The 13,598-nt window shown below is 35.4% G+C and overlaps 1 protein-coding gene across 1 annotated transcript in view; it reads left to right on the forward strand.

Annotated features, from left to right (window-relative positions):
- Positions 1-13,598, forward strand: part of SLC44A1 (solute carrier family 44 member 1) — a 97,977-nt gene that overhangs the window by 58,638 nt on the left and 25,741 nt on the right. The window contains exons 6-10 of the mRNA XM_008068896.2: positions 3,533-3,702; positions 5,649-5,738; positions 8,680-8,819; positions 10,582-10,768; positions 12,686-12,851. Coding sequence (XP_008067087.2) covers positions 3,533-3,702; positions 5,649-5,738; positions 8,680-8,819; positions 10,582-10,768; positions 12,686-12,851 — 753 coding nt within the window. The remainder of the gene's footprint in view (positions 1-3,532; positions 3,703-5,648; positions 5,739-8,679; positions 8,820-10,581; positions 10,769-12,685; positions 12,852-13,598) is intronic.

Raw genomic sequence — 13,598 nt, forward strand, 5'->3', positions numbered from 1 at the left:
GGGACTACACTGACTTCTTAAATATTCAATATTTGGTGGGCTTTGAAAGGTAGAAAAACTTATTGTAAATAAAATACTTTATGGTTGTCCTCTTAATTAAGAAGCACAGAATGTGTCATTTAGGTTAAGATACCAAAGTAGAAATGATCTTATATACTAAGTTCTCAGAAGTATTATTTTCCCAGAGGTGTATGAAGTCAACTGATTCATCTCATCTTAAATTCATTATGTCACGTGAGATTTAAATGCCAAAATATAAATCAAACCATTTCAATGCCATGATTACTTAGATTTTTAAAATAAGGAAATAATTAAAACACCAAAACTTTGTAACTGGTAGAGATTTTTGAAGAAGAGTTGAGAAAAAAAATGACAAACACGGAAATCTAGTTTGTCTAACTTACAGACAAGGGAATCTAGTGCTTTTTACCTTAAAGCTAAGTATTTAATTTTATTTTTTAATACTGTGATTATATATTATCTCCTCTTATATTTGCCTTCTTATTTTTGTTATTCATTACCACTAATATCAGATTTTGACTATCAGCTAGACAATGTAATCAGCTTGTACTAATTTTATTCCTTTAAATTTAGAACTGTCAGGCTTTTTGTTAACTGACATAGATTGAATTATAGAGTAAAAGACTGTTGTTATTTTGCTCCAGTTATTTAAAGGATACTATGCCAAGTTTGCAGGGGCCCTGATCACCTTTGTCAGTGACAATAGTGTCTCACACAGGCTGATTAGTGGAGTAATCAAATCATTTTAGTTGACCAAGTATTAGTAAATAGTATAAAAATGACTTGAGAGGGTAAATTCATAGCAGATATACTCAACATTTCCTCCTAAATAAAAATCAAGGATTAGAAACTGCCAGGGGAAGGGGAGTGGGGATTGGCAGTTGAGAGAAACTGCCAGGGGAGGGGGGCACACCTCATCAACAAGGGTACATACATAACAAACATTTGTATACCTAACCCTGAATTGTATCCTACATCTTTAAAATAAAAAACTTAAAAGTTAAAAAAAAGAATCTTGAGCGTACAATTACTCCCTTTTCAAAGAATCTATCCTCATCTTAAATTTGAAAAGCAGAAAAATACTGAAAATACTGGGTGTGCTGCTCCTATATAATTTAGAATTATCTATGTATGGGTGAGCTCTTTGTTGATGATAATCTGAAGAAATTTACAGAGTACTTACTCCTGCCTTTCAGCTAACAGATGGAGAAACTGAGAGAGAAGTGAAGTACAGGCAGTATGCAACATTAGGAGAGTTGGGGCTTTTACAGTTATCTGACAGGAAAGAGAAAACACAACATCAGGGCCAAGATTAGTAGGTACTGAAAACAAGAAAAAGACATCTGTATGCTTAAGTGGATATATTTTATGTTCAAGGTTGGAGGCAAGTGAGCTAAACAGAGATGATAGAGTAATAAATAAAGAGGATGGAGATGTAGATTATCATGGAGCAGAGAGGATTTTAGTTTTGAAGGATCAAGAACCAGGCTTTAGTGAAAAATATGGTAGGAAAGTCCTGAGAGACATTAACTTGGCAGAGACTGCATCTAGACAACATCAGAAAAGAATCAGTTGTAGGTCACAACAAAGTAGTTAGTTTAAAGGTTTCTATCCCAAACAAGCTTCTGTTGAATTAGAAACTTAGAGTTAATCCTTTTTGATTTTCATAATATTTTTAACTAAATCCATTTCACTTTAAAGTGTTCTGTTATTTAGTATCTTTTTACATCGTTAGTGAAAAACTTTTTGGTTAGAAAAACAATGACTTGAATACTTGTAATTCAAGCATTACTAAGAATGCTCTGGCTTCCTGCAGTTTCTGTTAGAATATTAAACCTTTGGTGTTAACTTTCACTAACACCATTGTGGAGATATATACAAATATACACAAAGACATGAGAGACAATTTTTTTTAATGACTATTCATGACATATTGTTACATCACTGTTTTTGACACATTTTCTGAAGACTAAGGTAAGGCCAGATCCTTAAGATGATATTATTTATTGTTATGTGAAGTATAACAGCATGGAAGATATTGCTTATTCTTACTACTAGTGGTGCTCATTTAGTAACACTTATGGAAAACAGATATAGAGTACACTTATATTCTTATTTGAAAAGATATTCTTATCATTTTTAGAGGATGGAAACAAAGATAGTGTTTCTCTTCGGGTCATATAAAGTTGCTTTGCTGAGATTAGAAATCTTGGACTTTAGTGCCCAACCATATAATCTTATCCATTGGACCAAAATACAGTGTCAGTCAAGATTGAGAGTACACTTATATATTACCAGTTAAAAGTGTTATGTTTGAGATGTGACTGAAAATCTGAAATGAGCAATTCTCAAAGTGGAGTATTCATGTTAGTGATGGCTAAGTTTTAGCATAACGCACACATAATTATGTGTTTATATATGGACATGCATATGGCACTCTTAGAATCCAAGCAAATCGCAACTGAAGGCATGTTCATAGTTCTTTCAAATCTCTCATTGATTAGATATATACTGTTCTCTCAGAAGTTAAAGTAGAAATATATTATAACAAACCAGATGAATGTCACAGTTCATACACAGCTGTGTTTCTTCACAAATAAAAACTTTAGTTCATATAAGCCTGATATAAATGACTAATTGCTTATTTTACATTTTCTTAAGACACAGATAATCTTGGGTTAATAGCAACATATAAAAAGAAAATAGCCCAGAATTCTGTGGCCCTAACAAATCAGATATGTTTTACTTTTTAAATATTCTTTTTTCTGTTCTCATTATTATGTATAATATTTTATATGGAGATATCATCATCACATTAGATATACTTCTCCCCTTCTATTGTATATTATAAGCATTTCCATATATTAGTACTCATTATTATTGTTTTAAATAGCTCTGTATTATGCTGTTTGTTGATGTCTTGGCATGACCTTGTTTATTTGAGAGGTATTAAGATCATGTCCTAAACACTTTTATTAATCTGATATTTTGTATGCTGTTCCATAAGAGGAAACGTTTTATTAATGGTGGCACATTTCAAGTAAAAGCATGTGTGTTTTTTTATTTTTAAATCACTTAGGGCAAAAATTCATTTTCAGTTCAATGAAGTATATGTTTGTAAGCTTTGTCATCTGCCCCTTCACTGGTAGATGTGTAGGCTGAGGAGCTTAATTGTTTGGTTTTGCTTTTGGTAGTTGTGTGTGTGTGTGTGTGTGTGTGTGTGTGTGTGTGTGTGTGTGTGTGTGTGTGTGTTTCTTTTCAGAAGGGGAGGGTAATGTCTTCTGTTGGAACATGCACTCCACCCTCTCTGATAAGACTGGTGGTAAGATTTGCATCACTACCCATGACAGTCATCTTCATAGCATTAAGCGCACAGCATTTAGCTCCCATAATGATGTGTGGAGGGTGGAGTGTATTGCAGCCATATTCACCTTCATTTGTGTGTTTGATGTGGCATTTATATTAAGTAGGAGTAATTTTTTTTCTGATTTTTTTTTTCTTGTGTCACCAGTGCACCTATTCCATTCTTCCATCGCTGTGCTCCTGTGAACATTTCCTGCTATGCCAAGTTTGCAGAGGCCCTGATCACCTTTGTCAGTGACAATAGTGTCTTACACAGGCTGATTAGTGGAGTAATGACCAGCAAAGAAATTATATTGGGACTTTGCTTGTTATCACTAGGTAATTGTTTTTCTCATTATTAGCTGTTACATAGTACTGCAGTAGAAGACTGTTCTGTCTTTTAGCCAAAATACGAATACAACTGGGGATACTTGTAAAATGTTTAATTTCCCATAGTCAAAATGATTGTTTCAGATTATATATAGTTATGAATATGTACATATAAATATGTATATATATCTGAAACTCATTTCCCTTCTTTTTTTTCTTTCATTGGAGAAAACTGGTGTTTTCCCAAACATTGGTTACTAAATCTGTAACTATCTTTAATATAATAGCAGGAGACTTCTTTTATTGAATCAGCAACCCTGTTTTTAGTTATGATTCCAAAAGGTATATTTACTCATAAAAGAGGCTACATAATCTCTTATCTATTCCCATCTAAGAGCATATATTTCTGATAACTTTTGAAGTATGTAATTTTGTTTTCATTACTACAGTTCATAGTGTTAGTGTATTGCTGGAAAAATTAGGAAATCTCCACTTGTTAGCCACTGAATTTTTTAGTCAATAAATAGATACTTTAATCAAATAAAGATGAAAACTCCCTATATTATTCTAGAACTATATGTAGCCTTATAAGAATTTATAGACCTTCTAAATTGGGAGAAGTAAACTGTGATAGAAACCAAGCAACTATTTTATTGCATAAAGAACATTAGTATTTATGCCTGTTCATAACAATTATAGTCATTGAGAAGATACAAGCTGTATTTCCGTCTTTCCTGTCATTAGAGAGTATTTTCTTTTTGCTTAGGTAGTACTTGACTCAATTGAAATAATGCTGTCCATATGAAAATCTATTTCTGTGATATTTGAAAGGCTCCCATCTGTTTTTGGTTCCTGTACATTTATTGCAAAAGTGAGTACCTTAATAATGTTACCTAGATACAAATCCCAACCATTTATTTGGCTTTACAAATGGCCCAAAGAAACTTAACTGTTAGTCTGACCTTATATAAAAGTTATTTGGTTTCTGAAATAGTTGAATACTTAAACAAGAAAACTACAAATCCAAATTAAGATAGTGATGGTGATGTTGTTAAGCCATTGGAACTCCATTTTTTAATAGAATGATTTTATTTTGAGGCTTAAGAAGGTAATATAAACCTAAAATATATTTATTCATTTATGAAATGGGCCTTTAGATCATTATAAAAATTATAAATTATGATTTCAGAAATGTATCTCCCATGCAAGCGTTAAATTTCCCTTTTGTGTTTTGAAATTTTTTCTCAAGATTGTAGCACTTGGGGTTTAACTTGGGACAGATAGAGGAGTTGACCATGTAATTCAAACTAAGCTTTGCTCCTGTTTGAGAACCTCTGACCCCAGTTGAGAAATGAGGCCAGAGAAAGTTTGGTCTCAGTAGACTTCATGATATTATTCTGTAGGGTCAGACCATCCCTTGGAGTTCTAGAGGAGAAGCAACCAGAAAAGGATAAGATACCTCTAGCTTGTTGACTGACTGTTGGAGAGGTTGGTCCTGAAATACACAGATTACTCAAGAAAGTGTAGCACCTACTTTAACTGATCTCTGTCTATGTGTAGTAGTTTTTCTTGTCACCAACATGACATATCATTCTCTACACTTTGTGTGCTGGCATGTATGTTTGCATGTCTGATGTCTTCCTCGTGGTGAATCCACAACAGTCTTGTGCTGTTTTTGAGTCACCATATGCATTTGCATGTATTCTTTTCTGTAGTTTATAAATCCATGCACTTAGCTGACTTTGGTTTTGAGTGATGCTATTTAAGTTGTACAAGTAGCAAAGTCAAAATGCAAAACCAGTCAGTTTGCTTTCTTACCTAAATTGTGGTCATGAACTAGTCAATAGCAATAAATTATTTCCCAGGGAAAAAGCAACAATTGAAAGGGTTTCTCTTTATATTTTCCTATGTATTCAAATAATATTCTATGTATTCTCTATTTATCTTCCCTGCAGTTCTATCCATGATTCTGATGGTGATAATCAGGTATATATCAAGAGTACTTGTGTGGATCTTAACAATTCTGGTCATACTGGGTTCACTTGGTAAGCTATTTATTTCTTTGTTTTCATGGTACCTAACTGCTTCGTGGTAAAAAGAAAAATATAAAGAAAAAAAATAAATTTCCTTTTTTTAAAAAAAATTTATTTATTTATTTATTTTGAGTTGGGAGTGCCACTCTGTTGTCCAGACTGGAGTACAGTGGCATGCTCAAGACCACAGCAGCCTTAACCTGCTGGGCTTAGGCAATCCTTCTGCCTCTGCCTTCCAAGTAGCCAGAACTACAGAGGCATGCCACTATGCCCAGCTATTTTTTGAGTAATTGTAGAGACGACATCTTGCCAAGTTGCCCAGGCTGGTCTCGAACCTTGGGGCAGTCCTCTCACCTCAGCCTCCCAAAGTGCTGGGATTACAAGCTGAGCCACCTTGCCCAACCAATAAATTACATTTTTACATACTATATTTTTCTTTTAAATAAGAGTGTTTATTTTTGTCTTTACATTTTTCATAATTATATTTACCTCCCTCTCCCCATTTTACTACTATTAGCATTTGAAATCCAGGTCTTTTTTCTATGCATATGTATATGGATCTTTATTATACAGTTAAATGTTTTAGGCTGATTATGAAGCTCTTTTAATAATGGAATTTGTCATTGTTTACGCTTATAATCCTAACTGACATAAGTTTGGTCTTAACATGTCATCTGTTGTCATCTGTTTTAGGTTTTCCTGAAATGTATGCTTTTTCATTTTGTTTTCCCTGTCTTCGCTATATAAACTTATTTTTTTGGTTATTTCCACCCTTGCTTTGGATGGTATACATTATATATTTACATCCACAGTTATTTATTTTCAGACAATATTATTTTATCTAGAATTCTATGATTGTTAAAGGATGAAGTGGTATATGTCACATCATATACCTCCTTTAAATTTAGCATAAACTTTTCTTCCTATCATTTCCTCTCCCTTCTGTTCCCTCCCACATTTTAGCTCTTGTTAAATAGCCTGAGCTTTTTTGTATGCAGGTTATTATTAAAGTTAAGATACTATTTTCACATAATACATTTTTAAAAACCATTTGTTTACCTTTGCCTTGAAAAGTTTTATAATTCTATTTACATTTAAGTTTATGTTTTTCTGTGCTAGTTCTAGGCAAAACAACTTTTTTTTATAAAGTAGTAGAGAATTGATAGTGAGGAAAACTGAATCAGTGATATGGAAATAAAATTGAAAAGATCTTTCTGAACGTAAAGGAAAATTAAAAAAAAAAAGTAAAATGGTAATTTAAAAGATGATAGCAGAAGAATAAACAATGACCTGAAGAAAAAAAAATCCCATTGAAACAGAAACAATAATCAAAAACAGAAATAAAATTTTTCAGAGTTATAAAATTGCCCCCCAAAAGATCATAGGTAAATTTAATTAAGATTAGGAAGTGGACAAAATTTTAAAATTCTAGATAAACAATAGATAATTAATAGTATTGTGATGATTAAATTAAGTCATATCTATAAAGGGCTTAGTGCAGTTCCTAACACAGATTTAAATGTTTAAATTAGCTAGGTGTGATGGTGGAAGCTTGCAGGAGGTAGGTAAGATTTCAAAATGGAAACATTTCCCTTGCTCTAAAGTATTTTTCATAGATTCCTGGTTGTTTTGATTTGTTTATTCCTCTTCAACTGATGGAAAATTCATACTCAGTATTTGCCAACACACAGGGTATGGGATTTCCCTTTGGCCTCATTCACTCTTGACTTGAGTTCAGATGTTCATGTGCATAGACCTTAGTCTGGTGTTTTGTCTCTTAGGCGTTTATCTAATCTACCTACCAACACACACAAGTGGCCTACAAGGCCTTATGGTCTGGTCTGGTCCCCAGCAACCCCCCTGCCCATATATCTGCCACTTTCCCCTTGCTCATTGCTGTAGCCACAGTGATTTGCTTCCTTCTCTCATACTTGGCATGGCTCCTCCTCAACATCTTGTCAGTTTGCCTGAAGCACTCACTCCTTAGATAGTTGCACAGATTGCTCTGTCTGTCTTTGATTCTCTTGCTCAGATACCATCTTATCAGTGAGGCCTTGTTTATCCTTCTTATATAAAATTGCAGTGCTTTCCCTGCCTAAACACTCTGTCCTTCTTACCAGGGGATTATTTTTTCTTAGACTTAATGTGTTAATATGCATTCCTGGTTTCCTTATTTTTTTGCTACTGTTTAAGTTTCATGCTTAGCAAGAGTGAGGACTTGGTTTTGTTTACTCTTCTATTCCCAGCAAGAAGAACAGTAGGTGCTTAGCACTCAAAATGTTTATTGTACAAATTGATTAAATGTATATAATTCAACTCTCTTACCTGGAGGTAGGTTTGCCTTCCTCCTCAGTCTGATTCTGTGAATTTCTGAACCGGTGTTGGAGACTAAAAATGTCCATCCCTAGCACCCACTGCCATTAGAGATTTCCAGTCTTTGTTCCTACTTTGGTGGAAACTACTCTTTTGATCTTCATTTATTCATTGTACAAATATTTAAACAACTGCATGACTGTGTCAGCACTGGGCATGGGAATGACTGTGATGAGTACAACAGAGATCTTTGCCCTCCTCAAGCTTTGCTGATGTCTTCTATGATCATTATTTGCTTTTTTCAGCCTCCTCAGCTCTTTCCTTGTGACCAGTTCCTCTCAGAGTTATCTTTTTTACTGGCTCTCTCTCAGCTTCATAGTCAATTATAAATACATTTGAAGGAAGTTTATTTTATACACTGAAGGATTTGTAAGTGCCTAATGTGAAAGGTGATAATAGAATAATGGGTACTTACTTTATACTGGCAAAAAGTTATAGCCACGCACCTCCCAGTCAAATGGATTGTCACTGTATTAGTTCCATAATGATATATAGGAAGGGTTGAGAAAATTGAGAACTTATATTACATGTATTCTTGTGCTAATTATCATAAAAACATTTTTTTTGTTTTTGTCTCCAGGTGGCACAGGTGTACTGTGGTGGCTGTATGCAAAACAAAGAAGGTCACCCAAAGAGGCGGTTATTCCTGAACAGCTTCAGATAGCGGAAGATAATCTTCGGGCCCTCCTCATCTATGCTATTTCTGCTACAGTGTTCACAGTGAGTATAGGCTAGGTATATCCTTCATTTTTGTGTTCTTATTTGCAGATCATTAATGGAGCAGAAATTCGCCTTTAGCTTTTTCGTTTCTAATCCTGGTCTCCAGTAGATAAAATCTCTGTTCTACAGTATACAGAACACTAAAAAAGTCTCCTGAAGATTTCCCTAATGAATGAGTGCTATTTAATATGTTTTTTCTACCCTGTCTGCTTTTTGAGAGAGGATTTTCTCCTAGAATATTTACATTATCATTTGCCAATAAGTATATTTCTTGTTAAAAAAAAGATATAATTTTTAAAAAATGGTTCTCTTTACTGTAGAAAAGTATGTTAAGAAATATATTATTTCATTTACTTGTTCACTAATTGGTTTCTCATTTTTTCTTTCAAACTTTTAACAATGCGCATTATTTTAAAAAATATAGGCGAGAATCACTACTTACATATTATATAGTAAAATTACCAATTAAACTGTGATTAAATAATTTATATGCATACCTTTGGTTCATCATCTTATTCTCTCTGAAAAAGAGACCAAAAATCAGTTCATTTTAGGAGCAATCCCAAACTTTTTATTGAACAACAGAAACAAAAAAGAAGCCATCATAAAACCATTAGTGCCAAAAGATAATTGTTAGTTACTACTGTACAAATATTGACTTAATCATGTTTTAAGTATAGTTTGCTGTGCCAACTGCTGGAGGTGAGGATGGAGGAGAGGCCAAGTGTGAATCTGGCATGGGCCTCACTCTTAGGAGCTCTGGGTCCGGTTTTGGCATGGGCCTCCCATATTTTTGGGGTGATGGCATGCAGTCCTCTCATCCTATTTCATTTATTCTTTTTTTTAAAAATAGATGTGGGGTACAATTCAGGATTAGGTATACAAGTCATCGTACAGGTAAAGTTTGGGCCTACCTTTGGTTTCCATTTTGTCTGGTTTGAGATCAGGTACCCTTATTAATGAAATGTATTGTTTCCCCTCCACCACCGCTACCTCAGCAGTTTCCGGCTACTGCCAATCCCTTTCTTAAAGTATTATGGTAAATATTCAGGATCCGCTTATGAGCAAGAACATGTGGTACTCAGTTCTTTGTTTCTGTGATAAATCACTGAGTATGATAGACTAGCTCCATTCAAGTTGCTGTGAAGTCCATAATTTTGTTGTTCTTTATGGCTGTGTAATAGTTCATCGTGTATATGTACCACATTTTTAAAAATCCAGTACAGTTTCAGTGAACAGCACGGTTGGTTCCATGTTTTTGCTATTGTAAATAGTGCTGCAATAAACATGTGTGTGTAAGTATCTTTTTAGTAGAGTGATTTAAGTTCCCTCCAGCAGTGTAAAAGCATTCCCTTTTCTCCGCATCCTCACCAGCATCTGTTGTTTTTTGTTTTATTAATCCTCTCATCCTATTTCAGAGTGACAGGCATGTATCCAAATGAATTAAAAGTCTTGTCCTGATTGACAACACATTTTGATTTGTAATGAGTAGCAAAAGGAAAATTAGAAGAATTCTAGGGTGTGTTAACAGAGGAATCCTTTTATGTTTAGCTTTAAAGGACATGTGGTAACCATAATATACAGTTGACAATAATAAGTACTACAAGAGGGTTGCATACTGATAAAATATTATTGGGACTCAGAGGTGATACTTCCAAGTTTGGGGACAAAGGGTTATGTTAAAACATTTCCATGATTTTCTATTTCTGTTTTTCCTACTTAAACAGTGTCTGAAACTTTTTCCTCCATTCTCTCCATGCAGGTTATCTTGTTCCTGATAATGCTGGTTATGCGCAAACGTGTTGCTCTTACCATCGCCTTGTTCCACGTGGCTGGCAAGGTCTTCATTCACTTGCCACTGCTAGTCTTCCAACCCTTCTGGACTTTCTTTGCTCTTGTCTTATTTTGGGTATATTGGATCATGACACTTCTTTTTCTTGGCACTACTGGTAAGAAGATATATTATTTCTGAGGCATATAGAATAGTGTAATAGACATTAGAGGCACACAAGTGGGAGGCTGGGAAGGGAAAGAGGGATGAAAAATCACCTATCATGTACAATATGCTTTAATGGGGTGATAAGTACACTTAAAGCCCAGACTTTTTCACCACTACAGTGCATCCATGTAACCAGAAATCATTCGTACCTCTAAAGCCATTGCATTTTTAAAAAATGAATCCTATATACCCAATACAAAAAAAGATGTGTTGCTTCTTTCTCTTAGTGATAAATCTGATTTGCATGCAAATATTTTAGAACATCAGAGAGATAATTCTTCAGCCATTTGTTGACAAAGGTTCAGTAGGTATCAAAACTAGCAATGGGGCCGGGCTTGGTGGCTCAGCCTTAATCCCAGCACTTTGGGAGGCTGAGGTGAGTGGATTGCCTGAGCCTACGGGTTCGAAACCCACTTGGACAACTTGTTGAGACCTCATTTCCACAATAATTCAAAAATTGTCCGGGCGTGGTAGCACACGCCTGTGATTCCAGCTATTTTGGAAGGCTGAGGCAGAAGGATCCCCAGAGCCCAGCAGGTCGAGGCTGCGGTGGCTGGGAGCAGCCACTGCACTCCAGTCTGGGTGACAGAGTGAGACTCCAACTCAAAAAAAAAAAAAAAAAAAACTAGCAATGGTAATAATAGTTCTTCAAAAGCCTACTCCCTATTCATGGTTTTTAGAGCATCTGAGCAATGTGAGGCTAGATCAGGAAAGGCCTGAAATTGCATTCTAGTTTTGAGATGGTCTTGGATTTGAAGTAAGTTCTTACACTGACTCTGACATTTGGATTCATTCTAAGATGAACTAATGATTGTTGTGTCACTCTGGAGTTGCCTCCAATCCCAGATATATCTAAAGATCAACTTGCTTCCTTGGGATTTTTAGTTTGGAAATGACTTGAACTTAGCTAGAGCTCCTAGATAGAGTTCACAGTGAGTCTCCAAGACTTTCTTATAGTCATACTCAATGTAAAAGGTTAAGCCTAAATGGAACTAATTGTTAAGAGTGGTATAAAGATGGTAAACTTGCATGTAACTTCTCTGTTCATTCAGCATACGCTCACCAATTTAATATAATAGTAATATCTATACTTTGCTAAGAATTAAAACCTATAAGTATTGAATAAGTAATAGGTCTGAAAAAAACAAGTGTTTGAAAATTCACACTTAAATGAAATAACTGATAATGTAAGGAGAATTTTATTAAAATAGAACAACTTTAAAAAAATTTTTTTTTTTTTTTTGAGTCGGAGTCTCACTCTGTCGCCCAGACTGGAGTGCAGTGGCCGCTCCCGGCCACCGCAGCCTCGACCTACCTGCTGGGCTCTGGCGATCCTTCCACCTCAGCCTTCCAAGTAACTGGAACTATAGGCACTCACTACCACGCCCGGCTGATGTTTTTATTTATTGTAGAGATGAGGTCTCGCTGCCCAGGCGGGTCTCGAACCCGCGGACTCAGGCAGTCCACTCACCTCAGCCTCCCAAAGGCGCGGGATTACAGGCTGAGCCACTGAGCCCGGCAAAAAAAAAAAATTTTAATTTTTAAAAATTTTTTTATTTTAAAGATGTGGGGTACAATTTAGGGTTAGGTACACAAATGTTCATTATGCAGGTACCCTTAGAACAACTTTTAAAAGCTTTATATGAAGCCTTTGAGGAAATCAAAATGCATAATGGTACGATGTTTAATTTTACAACTTTTAAAGTGATAATTATTTTTGTCCCTTGATGAAATAGCACTAAGATCATAAAGTGTGTGGTTTGGGGGTGGTCACCTATTGTTAGAAATTAAACTAGTATCTTCTGCCTAAAAGCCGTGTTTCTTGGTTTGCACTTAGTGTGCATCTGCTTCCTTGATATTTTTCTAGGCAGTGCTGTTCAGAATGACCAAGGCTTTGTGGAGTTCAGAATCTCTGGGCCTCTGCAGTACATGTGGTGGTACCATGTGGTGGGCCTGATTTGGATCAGTGAATTTATCCTTGCATGTCAGCAGATGACGGTGGCAGGAGCTGTGGTAACATACTATTTTACTAGGTGAGAATTTGTACTTGTCAGAAAACTCAACTTCATCTGAGGAATGGTGTCTACAGGGTGGAGGGGAAGGGAATTGGGCTGACACTGATAGGAGTTTCATTTCTTTAAAAAAAATACAATGGAGCCGGGCGCAGTGGTTCAAGCCTGTAATCCTAGCACTTTGGGAGGCCGAGAAGAGAGGATTGCTTGAGTCCAGGAGTTCGTGACTAGCCCGAGCAACTTGTTGAGACCTCACCTCTACAGTAAATCAAAAAAACAGCCGAGTGTGGTGGTCTTCCAGCTACTTGGAAGACCAAGGCGGAAGGGCTGCCTAAGTCCAGCAGATCGAGGCCGAAGTGGCTGTGAGCAGCAAGCCACTGCACTCCAGCCTGGGTGACAGAGTGAGTCTCTGACTCAAAAAAATAAAAAATAATGGGAAATGAATATGACAGAGTGTTACATGTTGATAATTCTGGGTGGTAATAAAATGAGAGATTGTTATATTATTCCTTATACTTTTCTGTAATATCTCCAAAAATTTATCATAATATAACAGATTATATTTAGCAGAAAAATGAACTTTGTAGTAGTGCCATATGTACTTTTGCTTTATATGAAAGTTCATCAAAGGACAAGCCTTTTTTGTTTGTTTGTATCATACAAGTATGAGTTCCTTTTGCTAATTTCAGAGCTGAATATTAAAGCTACAGGCTTCATGCTTTTCTGTTATAATAAGATGCCAGGTCTAAATTGAATATTTTTTAAAAT

This window comes from Carlito syrichta, unplaced genomic scaffold, assembly GCF_000164805.1.
Source record: "Carlito syrichta isolate Samal-C Ts95f unplaced genomic scaffold, Tarsius_syrichta-2.0.1 Scaffold311632, whole genome shotgun sequence".
Taxonomy (NCBI): Eukaryota; Metazoa; Chordata; class Mammalia; order Primates; family Tarsiidae; genus Carlito; species Carlito syrichta.